This window comes from Aphelocoma coerulescens, chromosome 2 (assembly GCF_041296385.1).
Source record: "Aphelocoma coerulescens isolate FSJ_1873_10779 chromosome 2, UR_Acoe_1.0, whole genome shotgun sequence".
Taxonomy (NCBI): domain Eukaryota; kingdom Metazoa; phylum Chordata; class Aves; order Passeriformes; family Corvidae; genus Aphelocoma; species Aphelocoma coerulescens.
Window position 1 is genome coordinate 142977986 of NC_091015.1, and position 20434 is coordinate 142998419.

At 38.4% G+C, this 20434-nt stretch overlaps 1 protein-coding gene across 15 annotated transcripts in view; it reads right to left on the reverse strand.

Annotated features, from left to right (window-relative positions):
* The window catches only part of RUNX1T1 (RUNX1 partner transcriptional co-repressor 1), a 115258-nt gene that overhangs the window by 84383 nt on the left and 10441 nt on the right, over positions 1 to 20434 (reverse strand). For 8 of the 15 annotated variants that reach the window (XM_069005096.1, XM_069005100.1, XM_069005098.1 and 5 more), the window contains one exon: positions 10531 to 10703. The exons of 4 other annotated variants lie outside the window; for them this stretch is intronic. In XM_069005096.1, coding sequence (XP_068861197.1) covers positions 10531 to 10618 — 88 coding nt within the window. In that variant the 5' untranslated portion in view covers positions 10619 to 10703. Of the gene's footprint in view, positions 1 to 10530; positions 10704 to 20434 lie in introns of those variants that run through there. 3 more of the 15 variants (XM_069005109.1, XM_069005104.1, XM_069005106.1) reach the window with 2 other exon arrangements.

Below are 20434 nucleotides of genomic sequence, written 5' to 3' on the forward strand. Positions count from 1 at the left end.
CAAACTCACATATAAGTGTACCTGTCTTGGTGTCTATTTCTTTCTCTAGATCTAGGCTAAACAAGTTTTGCCTCACATTTTTATTAAAAACTATGTTTTCCATAATGTGGGTAACGTAAATTAGAATTGACTGCTAATTTCTATCATCATTTCACTTCAAAGAAAATTACCACACCATCTGTGCATAGACACCATTCAAGCACTTTAGAAAATTTGATATTGATTTGAAAATATTTCTGAAAGAAAACACCAATGATGCTGTCTCACCAACAGGGAGAGAACACATCGAGTGTGACCTGGAGAAGCCTGGAAGAGAATATCTGCTCCTGCTGAACGATGGCCATATTTTAAGATACAAAAAGAAGGAGAAGGGGAGGAGGGGAGGGGAGGGGAGAAGAAGGGAAGAATAAAATGGTTTCACGCTATCAGTTGCTTTTTGACTTGAAGCTCAGGGTGTTTGTTCATTTAACATGGGTAGGGAAACTCCTCCTGCTGTAGTATATTAACCCAAGTTTTGACCTCTAATCAATGTCTTTTCAATGTATAGGACCTTCATAATAAAGATAATGTGGAGCATATTTGTGTGAAAGCGTATCTACCACTAGCCATAAATTTCAGCCTTGCATTTTTCTCTGCAACATATCAATATTTGTGACACTAGCTAAACATATTTTATTCATTTGACAAGGATTGTTACATTATATTGAAAACTTTTGTTTCAATGTCACCACCTCCCCGTTTTGACTGATGGCGAGTTAGTTTTGTTAAAATGCACGGGGTGATAGCGTATGCTCCAGTGAACTTTCCCTCCTCTCAGCACCAGAGACAAAAACCTGCAGCTCTGCTCTGTGCTGGCAGCCATCTGGCCAGCTTTCTCTCAATGCCTGGCCCACACCACACTGCAGGCAAAATTTCAGGGCTCTAGAGTTCTGTGGAGCTATTCATGACATACCAATTTCACATTTTCTGCTTGTATGCTTGCAACAATAAATGCTAATGAGGACTATGAATGACATTTTTAAAGACAATAAAAAGGTCTCCAAATCCCCTGCATATGGAGACACTATTTTCTAAACTTCACCTTCTGTTAGGGAGCCATTACACTCTAAAGGAAAAAAATAACCTAAGGAGAACAATGAGATGATCAAAGCATAACCAAGTCCTTAAGAATTCCAAAGAAAACAATGTTTGCAAAGCTAGCTTAATGACAGACAGATTTTATGCTGATGTACAGCACTAACACTTAAGCATTGTACCTCTCTTTTTCGATAACACTGCTACTTCTCATCAAGGGGCTCAGAACTGGGGGGGGAGAAGTCATAGCAAATCCTCCTTTCACTGATCACATATAAGTCTACAAGCCACAGACTTGGACTTAGCAATTACTAATCTCTAGATGAGTCCAAGAATACTCAAAATAAGCCCCAGAATAAACTGTAATTACTAATGGATTTGGAATGCTATGCTTTCATAGAGATCTCTGTGCTGACAAAGTGTGGCCAAGACAAATATCATATTATATTTTCTTTCCCCAAATCTGCCTATTGCAATGCTATTGCTAAGAGAAAGAAATGAGAAAAAAGAAAAAAAAGAAGAGAAGGAGAGAAGGAGAGAAGGAGAGAGAGAGAGAGAGAGAGAGAGAGAGAGAAAGAGAGAAAGAAAGAAAGAAAGAAAGAAAGAAAGAAAGAAAGAAAGAAAGAAAGAAAGAAAGAAAGAAAGAAAGAAAGAAAAAGAAAGAAAGAAAAAGAAAGAAAGAAAGAAAGAAAGAGAGAAAGAGAGAGAGAAAGAGAGAGAGAAAGAGAGAGAGAAAGAGAGAGAGAAAGAGAGAGAGAGAGAAAGAAAGAAAGAAAGAAAGAAAGAAAGAAAGAAAGAAAGAAAGAAAGAAAGAAAGAAAGAAAGAAAGAAAGAAAGAAAGAAAGAAAGAAAGAAAGAAAGAAAGAAAGAAAGAAAGAAAGAAAGAAAGAAAGAAAGAAAGAAAGAAAGAAAGAAAGAAAGAAAGAAAGAAAGAAAGAAAGAAAGAAAGAAAGAAAGAAAGAAAGAAAGAAAGAAAGGAAGGAAAGAAAGAGAGAAAGGGAGAAAGAGAAAGAGAGAGAGAAAAAGAGAGAAAGCGAGAAAGAGAGAAAGCGAGAAAGAGAGAGAGAAAGAAGGAAATTGCTTTTACTCTGGGAAATGTCTTCTATATTAAGGACAACTTCCCCTTATTAGGAAGATTAAAAACACTTCCAGGAAAATCCACCAGGTGGAGCAAATACACAGCAATACAAAACATTTATTTATGCTCGTACTGCCATTTTCAACAAGGAGAAAATGGTTTATATGCAAATATTCTTACCTATTGACCTCTCTTCTTCACCCTTTTGTCATATATTGATCAATTTGTATTTATTTACTACATTTATAATGGTACAAAAACTTCATTCAAAGGGGCCTTCACACAAAGCTATTGTTCCTGATGAGCTCAATACAAATTTGCAAACCACAATAGTAATCCGAAATACAAGGGAAATTCAAGAATAGTATTTTATATATATATAAAATTATATGTATATATTATATATATAAAATTATCTATATATAGATAGATATAATTTTTCCCAACAATATAAGGTTGTGCTTGTAAAACACACTGACAAGTATTCAGAAAATAAAGCTTATTCTAACATCAGGTAGCAAAATCTTTGCACTGGCCTCCACTGTAATGGGCTGGAAACATGGCCGTTCTGCATGTCTGGTTATGTTTTTATACACACAGTAGTGCCCATAACATCACAGCAGTGCCATGGTACAGCATGTTGGTGTTTACTATTAATGCTTTATTTTAGTATGACATCTGTCAACTACTGAGTAATTTCAAGAGGGCAAGTGAATGAGGACTGTAAATAAATATTTCAGCATATCTAGGACAGCTAAGCATTATTTCCTCATTTAAATTATTTGCTTTCCAGAGCCAGGTGAGAAAGTCACCTCATCATCAAATATTTTCAGTTTCCCTGATGAATTAGGAGGTCTAATGGAACAAAGGCATGGGGCCACATTTTTACATGAAGAGAACTAAGTCCTAACAGAACAGTGGTTCTTTTATGGATGAGTTTTCTCACAGTTATAATAGGACAACCCACTGGCAGACCCTGTAATTGCTAAAATGCCAAGCAGTATTACCAAATGAACTGATCTAATGCAGTTCAGCATCTGGAAACACAGCAGAATCAGTACATAGACTCATTCAACCCTTGATGATAGAAAAGCATTATCATTCGTAAGTGACAAAAGGAAGGTGGCTGATTTTAGTCAAATCTTTTTCTTTCCATTGTTTCCTTAGTTACACCTTCAGTCACATTTTTCTCTCACTTTTCCAAACAGTGGCCTCTGTTTTCTCTCTGCCACCACATCTACTCCTAAATTCATGACTCTGGGGCCAGCCACCTTCTCACTCTGCTACACATCTCTCTTCTCCAACTCTACATGACTTGTCTCTGCTCCAGCTGCCTTGGACATTTATCCTCTCCCACCTCCACTAACCTTGACAGCTAAAAGAAGTTCCAGAATTTCAAGCTGTACTACCATAAAATATTATCCACAAATAGCACATAAATTGAATAGCAACAACCAGCACTCTAACACTGAGGGAAAAACAGTGTGCCAGCTAGGTTTCCCCCACAAAACTAAGCAAGAATGGGATTCACTTGAAGTGCTATTGAAGGAGTACATCAAGCTCCCTGGAGCACAATGTGTTGACCTAATCTCTGTGTTTCCAGTCTGACCCAGATGAATCCCATCATAGCTGAGGAAAATTAAAATACAAAATCTTTGTTTCTTTAGGAACTGGGAGGAGCCTTGAGGAACACAGGCTTCTAAATATAACTTCACTTTATCTAAATACTCCACATGGTGCTTTGTTGTAGCCATTCAGAAGAGAAGCAGAAAAATGTAGAGGTGATTATAAAGTGGAATTTCATACCAAGAGCAAATTACACCACTTTACACTAGGAGAATATCTGCAAAGAGCAGCAGTAAATGTTTGGGCACAATGCAAGGTGCCAGTTTTAATAAAGCCCAAACTATCTTGGTAACTATTACTCGTAAGAAATTTCCTTAAGATTGTCACAGAAGAGGCTGGTGGAGATGGCCAAGATAACTATTTTTTTAAACAGAATGCTGATTTAAAACCATTATCACCAAGGGATTTTTGAGTGGCAACCATGGTGTAAAGGCTCTCATTTGTTATCATTTCCAAAGAGGCTCTAGACACGCCATGGGTAGGCAGAAAGACAATGTGGTGGTTGTTGTCACCACACATCCATGGAGAACTTTTCATTTAATGGACTGCGGGTTGAGGTGGGCAATAGTTGGCTAGAGGTCATGGACAGTTCATTGGATTATGAACTCTGCAAAGAAAAATAAAGGCAATTAAAACACTGGAAAAGAGGGACACAACTCACATGACTTGTAAAGGTTTAACTAACAGACAGCACTTTTATAGAGATACATAATTTCCTTTATATGTACAAACCCTATAGGACATGGGACCGACCACAATGCATAAACCATCTTTTTTTTCATCCTACAGATAAAAGCAATGCTTATTTAAATTATGGCTTCTTTACAATATGACAGGACAGCTATTTAAAACTACATGTCTAAGTAATCCACTTTTACTTAAAGGCACCTTTACACCAGAGTAACCTAGGCAGTCTGTACTGAAGAAAGCAACCTGATTCTAAAGGTGAAGGATTATTGTACATATTTAAGAGTTCATTAGATTACAATTATCAATCTGATAACACTGTAACAGCTCTTTTGTTGCACCATCCCCTGAAAATCCTTTTCAGATGGGGGATTAGTAGCACAATGGATGACAATGACTTTTGGTCTGCCTGCTCTGTAGCTGACTCCTGTGACTGCATACATGCACTGAAGGCTGCCTCTCTTACTCAAGGGTCCCCAGAATCCTCACCTGGCAATGTCTGCATGCAAGAAAAAAAGTATGCCCTTAAATCTGTATTACAAATTCCCAATTAAATAGTAGCAGGGAAAATCTAAGTTACTGCTCAAAAGATTTCAATCTCACCAATGAAGTACCCAAAATCCCTAGCACATGAATATGTTTGCTGAGCCTGTGGGCATAACTCTACAGACTGGACCAAAAGCCTTCAGCATGAAAGGAAATGAAACCTTAGTTAATTTTCAGCTCTCCTTCTCTCCTCCTGCAACCACAAATATCTTTCTTGGACCAGCTTCTGCCCACAACAATAAAAGGCAATAGTCACATGCTACACACTCAGTTTTGCTGGAAGACCTTTTTACTTTGTTCCCTCCCTTTACTACTTGTAGCCAGCAATCTTAAGTTCTACCAGTATAACTATTAACACCACTATGTTATAAACTCAAGTATTGAAATTGTACAAATAACTGTAATGTTCTTCACTTACCATTTAAACAAGAAGTTATACTTTAATTCTTCACACATACACATAAAAAAAAACCAAAGGAAAACAAAACCAAAAACAAACTAACAAAACAAAACCAGACGAAAACAACCAAACCCAAATTCAACCAACCAACCAAAACAACCTATCCAAGGCCTTTGCCTATGTAAACATACAGTATCTTTCAGCTGCAAGCATGAGCTTTACATCCCAATGAACACTTCCCATCTATGAACCCAAACCTGAACTCTGCCTGTGACCTCAACAAACAGCAGCTACGAGGAGCAAGGACTAAAACTGACCCTTATCCCAACACTTTAAAATTGAACACCAAACTGGACACCTAAGAAAATCACATGAATAATGAGAATGGAAGCATTGATAGCTGCCACTACTGTTTTAATGGGCCAGGAACAAATACTAGCTTGGTTTGAATCCAGGGGAGAAAGAAAAATAATGCTGCCAAGCACGCTTAAAATGATGAACTTAATATGCCAAGCATGATGATTATATAAATGATAACTACGAAAAATATACTATTTTCTAAAGTTTGACTGCTGCATAAAACAAAATCCACCTCAAATAATTTGCTCCTCAGAAGACTTGATTTCTGAAAATAAGAGGTCAAGCAAGAGAAAAAAGAATCAAAATAACAGAAAAAAGGCACGAATTCAAAAGCAAAAGGGTTAATGTTTTGTTTCAGTCAGTGTTACACCAATGCCAGAATTACGAAGGAAAGACTAAAAAGAGCCAATTTTTTTCTTTATTATTATTATTCTTTAGAAGAAAAAAATCATGCCTATCTGTCACAGGGTTGTCCGGGCTGGAAGAACCGGCAGGAACCTCAAATTCCTGACCAAACCCTCTTCCACACAATGCCTCCTGAATGGAAGGAACCGAGGCCCGGCAGAGATAGCCCCCTGTCAGGAACCAGCCCTGACGTTTGCGGACAGACGGGGCTGGCCTCGCAGGATGTCAGAGCAGCAAACTGCTGTTCGAGATACTGGGTTTTCACACACTCCCAGCCTGGATGTTTTGCTCTTCAGGTAATTAAACAAGGAAACGGGGCTGATGTGTACGAGTCTGACCCCTGTGCCGCGGCTCCGCGGTTCTGCACATCAACTTCCGCACCAGCCGCCCCAAGCATCAGCAGAGCCTTCTACTGCTGCTCTTGCCTCTCCTGACACCAGGCTCTAAAACAAATCCTCCTGGAAATATCTGCTGCTATTCCCTCCCACCCCCACCCCCAGTTTATGAAGGGCTAAATTATCTGCTCTGTTCAACACACCTTGCTGCTTTCTCATAAAAAGAAGGAAAAAATGAAAGAAATGGGTGCTTGGGTGTAGCTGTTCTTCAGCCAGCCATTCAGAATATTAAATTTATTGGTGGGAGGGGATGAACAGACAGAAAGATGAGGCAAGGGATTCCCAAATTAATGTCTAGTTTAAGGTCATTACTCAAAATCAAAAAGATACTGAAACATATTGCCAATTTGTCCAGCCAACAGCCAGACATTCACTTATTTAGAAATAAAATTATTCTGATTTAAGCATTACTGAAGAGTCTTTGTCTTACAAGAGGACACAAATCATAGACCTAGGCATTAGAAAAATAGACCAGTGTTTTCTATCTCTTTTTCCCCAAATTTCAGAAATCAGAAAGGGCAGGTGTTACTACCTATACTTGGTAGAAAACCCTACACAGACTGCTCTGTGGCTGACCTAGTTTCTACACTCTTTAAAGGCTATTTAAACAAAAATTATTTTTAAAAAAGGTAACACATTCCTACTTCTTTCTGAAAAATCCACAGAATAGAATATTGGCTGAAAAGAGAAGAGCCTAGAAGAAAAAGGAGTACAAAAGCATGACTGCTTGTCTGTGTTCAACACAAAGAACATTAAATGAAAACAACTGGCATGCTGCCAAATTCCTATACAGGCAAAGAGATTCAAATAAATTGATTTCACGCATCACACTGACCTGGGATCAGTGAGCAGTGGTACAATACACTTGCTGCTCCATGTGGGGCAAAGCCCATTAATGTTATCAGAGACACATTACATTCAGGGGGAGTGGAGGGGGGGGGCACAGAGAAGGAACCCAAACTCTGCAAATTCAGGGAAAAAGAAACCACTTTGGAAAAGGAACTTGAACTGGAGTGTTTGGTTTCAGTTTACTAATAAATATATCATATTGTAAGAGCTTGTCCTCTGCTCACCTCAAATGTTTCAAAGATCATATTTTCAAATTAAAATAAATACTAATGTCACACACACACACACTCCCCTTACATTCTACTTTTAACACAGTTTTTCTCAAACTGACTTATTCTCTGTAAATTTCCTCCCTTCCCCATCCGCTAGCATTTTATATAGATTACGGGTTATTTTCTTTGAACTTCAAAAGCTGGATTGCTGCCCAGGATACTCTTACTGGCTCAGAAAGCAAGCTGGAGAAGTCGGCCACTACTCTCAACTGGCCCAAATCAACCCGACCTAGAGAGAAAAATGCCTTATTTGCAAGATAGCAGTGAGCAGGGCACCAGTTCCCTTTGTAGAGTCACCCACACATGCTCCCACATACCAGGGAGCTGTCTCCACACCAGTATTTTGAATTTCACTTTCTTACAACATGTTAAGTAACCCATGTTTGCCCTGGAGTCTCTCCTTGTCATCCCGGCTTTGTTTTTCACTAAGCTCTCTCACACTCCAATCAAGAGGAATGCCAGCAAGCCACAGGTGTGTGCCACATGAACAGATGAAATTCTGATGGGAAGGACAATTCACTGTCTATAATACACTTGTACTCCTTTGCATCTATGGTAGGTTAGAAGGGGACTTTATTATTCTCACTCTACTCCTTAAGATACATGGGAAGCAAACAATTGTTTTGAAGATAAAAAAGGAAACCAAGAGAAGATGACTTTGCAATAGCAAAATAAAGATGAGGATGCTTGAAAGGGGTCACATCAGCAGAGGTAGTCATTGCTACAAGAGGCCATTGCATCAAGGGGGCAAGAGACTCAAAACACCTTTTTTTTGCATTTTATTCCATTTAGGTTTCAAATAGCAAGTCAAATCTTCTTAGGCACAGCAAAGTCCAGATTAAGTTAAGCTCAAACAGCATTGGTTTCATCTCTAATTACTCACTGAAATTTAAAAATAAAAAAAAAAATTGAAAATTTGGAGCTTTTTGGCCATTTAAGACTAAAATTTTGGAGCATGTCACAAACAAATACATCCAGATGTAGGTATCTTACCCAGTCACCTCAATTCAAGTAAATGTCAAAATGGGAACGGCCAAAGATCTAAGAACTGTTAACCAGCACTGATCTCTAAGAGCTACAGAGCAGTTTTGAATTCTTCATTACCAAGGTGAAAACTATACAATATCATTAACTCTGTAAGATGTGTCATAGAGAGATGGGTTTATTTAGGTATAAGGTTACAGCTGATGGTACTGCACAGGGAATGGAATCACACAGTATACACGACAGGGGTGTGTCTGCACCCAGGTGATACAGAGAGCATGACCTGCGCAGCAGTTAACAACAGCAATAACGTGCTGTTCCCTCCCTTTTGTGAATGCCTCAGCAGATTCCTCAGACTTTATAGAGATGAAATGAATTTTAGTTGTATTCATTCCCTTGCTTTAAATGAATGTTATTAGAAAATAAGCCTTTCCCCCAAGTTGTAGGAAATTTCCATTATCTTGCACATGCTCTGACAGCAATAAACCACAATAAACTTCCTATTAGTATGCCAGCACTGCATGCTTCAGGCATGACATTTTTTCTTTTACATTCATTTATTTTTTAAATCCTTTATGAAGATCCATATGGCAAAAGAAACCAACCAACAACCACCTGTACAGGGTACATTTACACTTTGAAAAATAAGACTGTAGATAAAAGGAGAAATTAGTCAGAAGCTATACACTGCTGAATTAGCAAAATAAAAACACAAGAAGAAACCCTGCTAAGAATATTCATTCCCTTCCAATGCTGCCTGAGTACACGAAGGTCCCACAAAAGCATTTACTTGTTTTAAAATGAGCGAGGAACTCAAGTTAGAATGCAAATTCATTTTTATTAGGATTTAATTTTCAAGAGTATGTCCACACTGGTACACAAAACCGCAGGCCTAGCCCTTGCCATAAGGTGATGTGCCAAGGCTGCCACTGGCACTCTCAGCTGTTCTCCATCACTCCACACCCCACAGGCAGAGCAGCGTGGGCCATGGTGTCTCAGGTGGGAAAACAAGTAATATGATCAAGACTGAGCTACCTTTAAAACTATCCAGGGCAAAGCCAACAGTACTCAGACACTATTCATCTTATTTTGGTACCATACTCTATCTAAGTTATATCAGGCGACATGGTCCAACACTGAGAAAGAAAGTTATCCAAGTGTTGGAAAACATTTAAAATCAGTTTAGCAGTTTCTTGCCATCCAGACACACACCATTTTAGAATAAAAAATGTAGTTACAGTAAAGACAGGAATGACTGTCATAGGTTATCTAGAAATTTTGTCCTGCAATAGCAGATTTACTTTTCTAGTACAGTAAAAATCTTTGCACAGAAGAAGCAGAAATATCTATTCTCATAATTATCTCAATCAAATTTACCACGGATTCCCAATGCAATGAGTTTACCAGAGGGTTCCACTGAATTACAACCAACCGTTTTGCCAATGTGATTACAACTGTCTCTTAACCTGGTTGCAAATACTATTCCAATTCACAGTTCAGAAAACTGAACTTCATAATTTCCACAACCCAGCCAAGGAATATTTACATGACACATAAAGAGCAATTATGTCATTAAAAACACAAAAAGAACCCCAAAGTTAAAAATTTCACATATATGTGTTTAAGATTTTTTAGAAGTCATGGGTGATGGATTTCATTAGCATTGCAGTACTCTTTCTCATTGGCATTAAATGAAAACAGCACCTTCATTGATTTAGGCAGAATCTTTGGAGGCTAAAGGGAAAGATTTTTTTTTAATTACAGTTTACAAGGCAAGGTACAGTCATTATATACACAAGAATAACTTCTAAAAGGTATTCACGTTATAAAATCAAATATTTTTCTGTTCCTTACCTTGACAAAATTCAAAGTTCCCTTTTTTCCGGCAGTCACCTATCACTAAACTCAGTGCTCTCCAAGTGTTTCTTTTGACAGATATCATTCTCCACCAATCGCTCTGCTAATTTCCTCTTTCCTTTTCTGACTGGGACAGATATTATGTTCACCAGCCCAGAGATCAATCTTTTCTATTGACAACAACAAATGAAAAAAAAAAAGAAAAGAAAAAAAAAAAAAGAAGCATATATCACAGCCAGTTTGAAGCACCACACCCCTTCATTTGCATGATAATAGTTGTCTTTTAAATAAAAAGGGAAGACAAGAAACATTATTCTAAACCAAGTAACCACATTTTCTTAGCTAATATAAGGTAGTACTTTAAAACTGTATTAATTCTTCAACAAAGGTTGTTTCATAACTTGCTCAGTTAAAACAGCTGACATATAGAAGGCAACAAATTAAGGGCAGCCTATATTCTACCTATTAGTAAAAATGCTTAGGTTTAAATACATTCTTATAATATAAAATATTACATACTTTACCTGGTTCAACAGAAGCTCTTGAGAATCATTTATTAAATCAAAACGTTTACTAAAAATAGAGATCCTCCAATTTACACATTGCTATACTAATTTGGATTTGTAAGTCATAACAGCAAACACATTTAAACAAAGAAAGGCAGATCAAAAAGCTACTGATATATTTACAAATTATCGTCCCACTTTTCAAAAGGCAATTTCCCTCCCACTCCAACACCTACAAAACCTGTTTATTTGGGTTACACAAATACTCTGCCATTTGTATAAGGCTGCATTACAGTGTTGTCAGTTTTTCCAAGGCATTAATATGCTTTTCAGGGGTTCATAATTATGTCAAGACAGAAAGTTTTTTCAGAGCCAAGCACACACAGTTATGTACATGCTTCAATCTGCAACCACTACTCAAGTATTTCAGGACATAAAGTTAAGCATGCACAAGGATCCGGCCGCAGCTCATGCATCTAACCCAGAATCCACCCCCAACCCTCCCCTGGACTAGGATCTTTCTGCAAAAAAATGCATCGCCCAAGGGCATTTGCAAAAGATCACATTTGTGTTTGTGCTAGAAATTGCAGTCTTTCCCACAAACAAGCACCCTTCTCAAATCAAAACAAACCTTCCCAAGTTAAGGTTACAGAACAAAGGAGTTCACCAAAGTCCTTTCTTTATTTCCAGTGTTCGTGGTCGGACATTTCCCCACAGTCCTGAGAGAAGCCAAAATTCCACTGATTTCAGTGAAAACAAGTGGTAAGGACTGCAGGACTCTACCCAGAACTTGGCAACTGTAGAGCTCTTAAAGTGACACAATTGCCTCTGGCATTTGGAAAATAATCTCCAAAATGTGGTTAGGACTCCACAACTTGGGTACAATAACTACTTTTACAAAATTATTTTTATTTTGTATGCAATTCTCTAGTTGTCACAATATTCTTACATAGGCAATAAATTGACTTTTCAGTTGTGCCCTAGCATGAATTGTGTACTTTTCAATTGCCCAGACTTTTGTGTAACACTTTAAATTTCCATAAATGCATACAGCATTCTCTGAATTGTTATTGTTTGATCTGATTTTTATGGTCATAAACCCATGCCCCTACCAAAACTGAAAAATCCTCCACTGACCAAATGGCCCTATTAATTTCACTGAGATCATTTAAACATTTGTAGCAAGCGACGATAGCACAATCTGGTTTAAATACTGTCTTATAGTGGAATATTAAATTAACATCATATCTTGGATTCAGAGCTACACAGCAGACATCTGTAAAGATGTATTCATGTTTTGCTAACCTTTTCTAATTTGGCCACTAGAAGCAATTATGGTCAAATATGTTAAACTATGTAACATAAAAATTCAATATTTCTGTCTGCAGAATAGCATACTCCTTTTTCATGGCTGGTAAAAGATTTTAAGCATCTTACTGTAAAAAAAGTTCTTATTTAAAAAAAAACAACCTGTCATCCACTTTACAATGAAGACATCACTTCAATTTGCTACTCTTCCTTTGTTTCAGGCCCATGTTCATTTTTTCTATATGCCACATTTTTCCAAAGTGATGGATGCATTTTGCTATACCCATTCTACACTAATCTCCTTCTTTAAATGTATTTTTGCTTCCTGAATTGTAAACTGCTGCTGTTGTTCGAATGTACATGCAAAACTGTCTATGTCTGAACTTCACTGAAAGCAGAATGCCTCAAACAATTTGTAGTCTTACGTGAGTGTTATAAAAAAGGATCAACATGTTGTATTACCATGGAAATTTTGAAAAACATACTTTCCCAAACAAATATTACTTTTTCTCAATGGTATGAAGTAATGAAAACCACATGTGTAAATCTGCGATCCGTGCAGTAGTTCAAGCTGCAGCTAATAGAAAATACAGAGAGTGAACTCTGCCATATAAAGGATTCTTGTTACAGAAATATAATGTGAAAACCAGATGCAGACAGAAAACCTTAATCACAGATGGGAATGTAATCACTGGCATACAGATTACTTTTTTGATCAATCTCAACCATATGAGAAATGTATTTATTTTCTAAGGAATGCAATAACTCTAGAGAGTCTTCTATTTGAATTCAGTTAACCTCATATTCATGGTGCTTTTATCTTATATGTGTAGAGAAGGGGGATATAACCTGAGCCAAGATTTTTAGAAGAGCCGTTGGCCCTGGCAAATCATTCTTGTATCAGCTTATCTTTCAAGGAATTAATAGGATGTAAAGACTACAAATATCAAGATCAGCCTCAAATGAAATCAACCATTATTGTACTTCCTAGTTACTGCCAGAAATCCCTTCATCACCTAAGCACTTCCCCAGTTAAATTTTCCCTTTAATATGTGGTTCTTCAGAAATACGATGCTTAGAGCAAGCACATTGTCAAACTCAAGTTCCGAGAATCACAACTGGAATCCTACAGCAAAGAATCTCCCTTTATAAAAGCTGGAGAGTCATCAGTTCAAAAACAAGTTTACCTGGAGCTTCCTTCTAACTGCTGAAAGTCCCTGTGAATGCCCTCCACCCACACAGCTCCCGGGGGTTAGCAGGAAACAAAGGACCACTGCGCAGAGCAGCTATCCAGCTACATCAAGTGTCTAAACCGCCGACTGTATTCTACCAACTATTCAGATCAAGGCAGGACCAAGATAACTCCTGACAGTTTTCACTGGTGGTGACATTTAGGCTACTACAGTAGTAGTAAATGCATCATGTAAAATATGGACTGATACCTCAAACTGCAACATGTATTTAAAAAAACCCCATAACCAAAACCAAAAACCCAAACTTGTGCTAGGAAATAAAACTAAAAGAAAAAGCATTCAGAGATGAGAGGCCTCCAGGGTCTTGGACACCAGCAGTGGCAGTTTTACCTCCTGGCAGTCCCCAATCCCTGCTGTGCCCACCTCCTTGATGCACCCAGTCTACCCAAGAAAACACACCACTGCCTGACTGTCACAGTTCACAACTGCACTTATTAATATAACCTACAGTTGGTATAAATTCGTTTTAATAGTATAATTAAGTAACACAAATCACAATGGTTTGGTAGCTGTTACACTGGGGCAGGGAGGGGATGACAGAAACCCTTTGACAGGCACAGGGTAGGCAGATTCTCCCTCTCTCTTATAGCCTCTAAGTCCATTCACTATCATTTCATTTTAGGTGTCTGCAGCAAGAGGACACAGTCACTTCAGTACCCCACCACAGGGCTCCCAACAACAGCACATCACAGGTGTCCATCAGACTAACTCTGATGAAGTTCCTGTAAAGATGCTTTCTTGATGAATGGCTGTAATGCTAGGTGAATTTTGAAGTCTGCTACTTGTTTTTTTGCTCCCATGTTAACAACTACCAAACCATTTGATGAAAATATTTCGATTCCACCACTGCAACAAAACAGCTTTTAAAGCATCTTGTCTCTTCTGAGACTTAACTTAAAATTTCTGAGACTGCAGCACTAACAGATATGGCAGAAGTCAATATTTAACGCTAAAGTACTATGGGCTGGATATGCTTGTCTTATTTTTAAACAAGCATGCCTAGATTAATAATAAACTTTGGCCAGATACATATTTTCATTTGCATGTTCTTCATATAGCATCATCATTATGTGTGTGTGTGGAGTGCTAAAAATGGAGTGAAACCTTCCAGCTGAAAACAGTTCCACGTGACAAAACAGAGAGGGATCCTGAAAACTCCTGCTTTGTGTCATGTGCGAGCGTGTGTGCCTGTGTCTTTTTTTTTTTTCCTTCTCATCTAATTTCATCTGCAAGAGACTGTCCCTAGAGGACAAAACAAGAGAGAACCAATTATATCCAGCGGTTGGTTTCTCCAAAATGAAGGCATCTGTTCCATGCCAACGACTTCCACATGGAAGAAAAACAGAACTTTGAAGGCATCTGCGTTCATGGTTGACAGTTGCAGATCTTAGGGTCTACTGTAATTGCCCAGCTGCAAACATGATTTGGTTGCTGCTGTTGTCAGCTGATCTCCTTGGACTGAAAAGAAGGGAGTTTAAATAGCAAATAGCTGGATAAAAATCAGATATTCTTCCACAATACTGACACCTTTTCCCTTCTGAAGGAGGTATTTTTCCTGGTACAATGGGTTTGATGGAAGTAAATTGCAAAGTGGTTCTTGAACTAACATTTTACAAAATATTCTGCTTAAAAATGCTGTTCTTTAAATAATGTACCCATCCAAGCACAATGTGTTCATTATTTGCTAGTATTTCAGGCTGGTATTTTGTAAGAGTGATTCAGAAACCCGTATGATTCAGCAGCCACATAATCCTGCAGCCCACCTTATTTAGCCAAGTAGTCTCAGTAATATCAAGAGTACACCTGAGCAGAAGCTTAGAGTTTTCACCCCAAATGCATATGGCAGATAAATATCTAGTATATTTATTACTCAACTCACATCATTTCCAGCATGAGTGAATACTTTCCAAAAGATACTTCATAGAAACATTACTGGTAATTACAGCACTGGGTGCCACATTTGCAGTGAGACACTCTGCAAAGCTGTGCACCTTCACTGCTAAAAAAATCAAGCAAGCTGTTAAGAAGAATCTCATATAAAGTAGCAAGACCTGAACTGGTTTTTCCAAAGCACAGGACTGAGTGCCATTTAGAGATCCAAGACTGTTGTTGGTGCGGTTGCAACAAAAACAATAAAAACTGGCCTAAGCAGAAAATGCACTGACATTCTCAATCCTCGACTCACCAGATAAAAGCAGATCATAGTTTCCAGAAATATGTCATGCACCTCTTGAGTTTTTGTAGTTTTCTTACCTAGGACTTTTATGAGTATCTTGAAGAAAGAAAACAGTATATGATAGGGAAATACTTTTTTCTTTTTTTTTTAACTGAATTCTTTGTTATTCTGCTGGATTCCAGCTGCAATCCCAAACATACTCTGCAACAACAGCATTCAGCCCTTACAGGCAGGTAGCCACTCAGCTTACAAGGGACAGCAAGGATTCCCAGACAGTTTCCCTTGCTTGTCACATACCTCAAATTATTATGAATGCTTGAAGTAGTGAACCTGGGGGGACACAGTAGAGCTGACACTTCCTGACCACTTCTGAATTCCCTCCAGGAAGGACAAGAGTTGGGAGTGAGGACAATTAACACAGCCACCTGTTTCCTGTGACCTCCTAAGGGGCAGAAACGGCCACTGATGACTTGCTCTGGCAATGCCACTGAGGTCCTGCCCACCCTTCTCTCCCCAGAGGAACCATGGAATAATAAAAACAATAGTGGCCAATAATAGCTCTGTAAGAGATAGTGAAATTTAGGCTTGGACTTAAAAACAAATGAACAAACAAACAAAAAAGAAAATTAACATCAGAAGCTCCCCATTTGAAGAGGATGGGATCAATAAATCTCAGAAAGTGGAAGGAAAATTATACATTGATCCCCTCCTTCCAACTACTGTAGCTGTTATTTACTGTAGTTGTGCATTTCTGTGGAAAAGGCTGGAGCAGGCAGCTGGCTTAAACACCATTTAAGACAGCTCTTGGGATACACAAGTTGAGAATCCTGGCCCAATGGACTCAATAGGAATCTCTGCAAGTATTATTATGGAAGGAACAGGCTTTTTGTCTCCTTTATACAGAAGTCTTATCAGGTAAGCCTGTGATTTACAATTCAAAAAGAATGCCTTGCTTTATACTGGGACCTGAGCTAGCCCGTTTCATTAGGGAGAGATCTAGATCTAAGTCTCAGAATCGATACAAGAAAGTATTGTCAAGATCACAGATGTGAGATGGGAGCACAGAAAGCCTGAAGGTCCAGATCCTCAGACTGGCATTTAAACTAAAGAAACACTATCTTCACTGAGAACTGGGCATGGGAGTACCACGGAAAATCTGAGCTCCAATACTTTAATTCAATGTTTACAAGCTCTGCAGATTCATGGAGTCACATTAATTTATCATGGTGCACATGAAATGTGTACAACATTTAGAAACAACGCTGGGCTATTCAGTTCAGTAGGATGGTTTCCTTGTCCACCTGTAGCACACTTTAATACAGGTTGCAGCCTGCTTTTCCAGCATTAAGTGGTTTGCCATCAAGCTTTAAAATAATAAATAGCAGAGTCATGAAACAGGTTTTGCTTAATGGTTCCTAGAACTCAGTGACTTCACTCACTAAAACACTTTCTATAACATTACCCTTAAATACTTTTAGCAATGTCACCATTAAAATAAAATAAAAAACCATCCTGGCCACCACCCACAGGTGCCATTATTCCCACATTTGTTGGCAGCTTTTTCTGGCACTGCTACGCTTTAATGGCTCTGGCAACAAACCCCACCTGGATGTCACCGGAAGAGCTCCTTTGGAGCACTCTTCCCAAATATCCTTTGCAGCATTCTTTGTTGCACCCTAACCATTCCATTTTCTAGCAAAAGCCTCACTCTCTCAGTGTCAGTCTTGGGGAGTTTTCTCCCTGAACTTGTTTAATGCATGTGTGATTCAATGTTAGGATGAATTTTCCAAGAGGATTTCAGGAAAATATCTTTGCTGCTTAGGTTGGGTGTTCACTTATATCCCAGCTTTAAGATTCGTTTTATTACATCCCAGTAGCACAACGTGACCAAATCAATGGGACAGCAAAGCACAGGTACAAAACCCTATATAATCTGATGCTTCATCAGAGACTTTGTTAAACCTTGTGACTCCCAGAAAGCACATACAGCTTTACTCAACATGCCACACAACCTGTCATGACAACACACAGAACCAGCATTCTGATACTGCCATTACAAAAACAAAAGAAGCAAAAACCAGAAAATGTATTCCAAAAAATAAGCAAACGTGGGAAAAAAGCGGTGATTTTTTGGGGACTGAATTGTTGGGTTTGTTTTTTTTTTTTTCCCCAAGCTATTTAAAATGATACCTGGGCCACAACCAAAAGGGGTACCTGTGTGGTCACCATCAGAAATCAAAAAATATAGACAGCAGATCTCCAAATAAAAGGCACCACAAAAGTAAAAAGCCAGTGGTAATGCCTACTACTTCTGCAAATTGCATATTAACATCCAACATGGCAGATGTACGTAAGCCTCCTAGAGCTCCAAAAGTAACTACAGTCTGGTACAATTTGTAATGGTTGTACAACTATCGCCTCAGATGCTTGTCTGAATTCCTGGGCTTTACTCTCTGTAGCAACTTGGCTCTCCATAAACGACACCTATTTTATTACACGCCGCTGCCTCCCACCATGTGCATACAAATTCCACTCCACTAGGTGGAGTCTTCTGTCTTTCCAGACTGCAACCTAATTTCCAAAAGAACCTGTTAATCTATCCCCCGTGAACTTTGCATATTTACTTTACTATAAGCGCCAGAGTATACCTGTTTTGATAGACATAAAAGTGGCAATGAATCAAACGCCTTCTGAAATGATTAAAGAAATTATGAACTATCCCATGAGGATCCCAAATCAGCATATTACGATACAGGATCATTCAGGAATATTGTTGCTGTACAGTTCTGTACAACACAACTGTACATTCATGAACACAACATTCAATCAATAATACTGAGTATAAAAACATATCCCCTAAATAAGTCACCATATCACACATGCCCAAAAACTACATATAAACAAACCCAAGTTTCAGAAATTCTATTAAATTCTTTTTACGTATTCTGAAATACTTTTGAGTATCTAGGATGCCCTCCCTTTCCAAGCATCCCCAAATGTGTTACAGAAAATGAGAGGGAACATTAAAGTATTTCTTTCCATATTTCCATTTCCATTCACAACCGTTGCATTAAATATGGCAACTATTCAACAGGAACAGCAAAACTGCACGGAGCACTTCTGGCAAAGATTAAGAAAACAGAGCACTCCCGTGAATGTGTTCAGAACATTTAGATAAGAAAATCTGGATACCCTGCATCCAGCTATAATTTTTACTTTGGGGCTGGACTCCACCCCAACCCCTGTGCAAAGTACCAGAAAATCCCACGACCAAGGTAAAAAGCTCCTTGGTTTAAAAACTCTTCAGGTAGGCAGTATCTGCTCTCACATGCTGCGCCAGAGCATTTGCTCGGCAGTATCTGCAAGCAGAAAGCCCCACGTAGGCACCAAGCATGAACGCGAGGCTCCCCAAGGCTCTCACATCCCCGGGTCAGCCGAGGTAGGGCCTCCTCAGCGCCACTCCTGCTGCTGGCAGATATCACCAGCTATTTAAGGCTACGGACATTTTGCCCCAATCGGCCATGTTTTCTGTAATATTTACTTCTCGTACATATGTCTATAACTATGTATACATCCCACAGAAGGTGAGGTTTAACAGGGTTAGCTTTGTTGGGGAAAAGAAGGTTTGGAGGAAAGGAAACAACTTTCATGTTGAGAAGATTTGAATCTAGTGACTGTCACGGGATGTAAACACTCTTCTGGGGAGGGAGGCTTTTTGTTATGTTTCAGGAGAGCACAGAGTTTTGGATAAAATCTGTATAAATAATTATCCCTCTGTCATTCAACATAAATTTATGCACATGTGTGCACACAGTTATGCTGGGGAATACAAGCTATAAAGTAGACATGCTTCTAGACAACCTACCACAAGCACGGATCTCACACAGAATCTATCCTATATTTAAATTTCAGTTTATTGAATTTTAATTATTTCTGATCTGCAGATCACTTTGAGGAAAATCCCCCAAGGTCAAAAGCTTACAAATCCAATTGCAAAACCAAACAGAAGCATCAGCAAGGCCCTTTCCCATGCACCTACCAAAAAAATTAGTTCCTGAGTACCAGAGTAGATTAGAATTCAACAGCTAAAACCCATTCTAATACTACAACCAGGTAATTCCCTACTGTAGAAAAAAAAGCAATAAAATCTCTCATTCTATTCTGCACATTTACTCATGTTCTGTACACGGGGCTCCATAGATGTAACAGTGAATTATCCCTGCTTCATTTAGATCTGTATAACAAACACATATCCTTTCTCTTAGGTTGTTGTTGGGGTTTGTTTGGTTTTTTTTTTAATTAAAAATCAACAATGTTATGTTCTCCCGAGATGCTTGTGATAGAAAATGTATGTTCTACCAATACTATGCTTTCCAAGTCAAAGAATTCACTTGGATTAGCAGCTCCACAACTGTGAATATTTTTGTATATATGCATTCAAATACGATTCAGTCATTTCATTTACCATGGAAAAAGTTACTCCAAAATCCCCTTTAACTAAAATGTCCTTGATGAGCCTAAACTTAAGATTTGCAGGTATATCAGGAATGAAACAAGCCAAAGAATGTTCTGTCATATTCTGAACATCCTTTACATTGCTCAAGGTCCTCAGTAGTAAGTAAAGCTGTATTGCTGCAATGGGGAAACAGCCATATGTC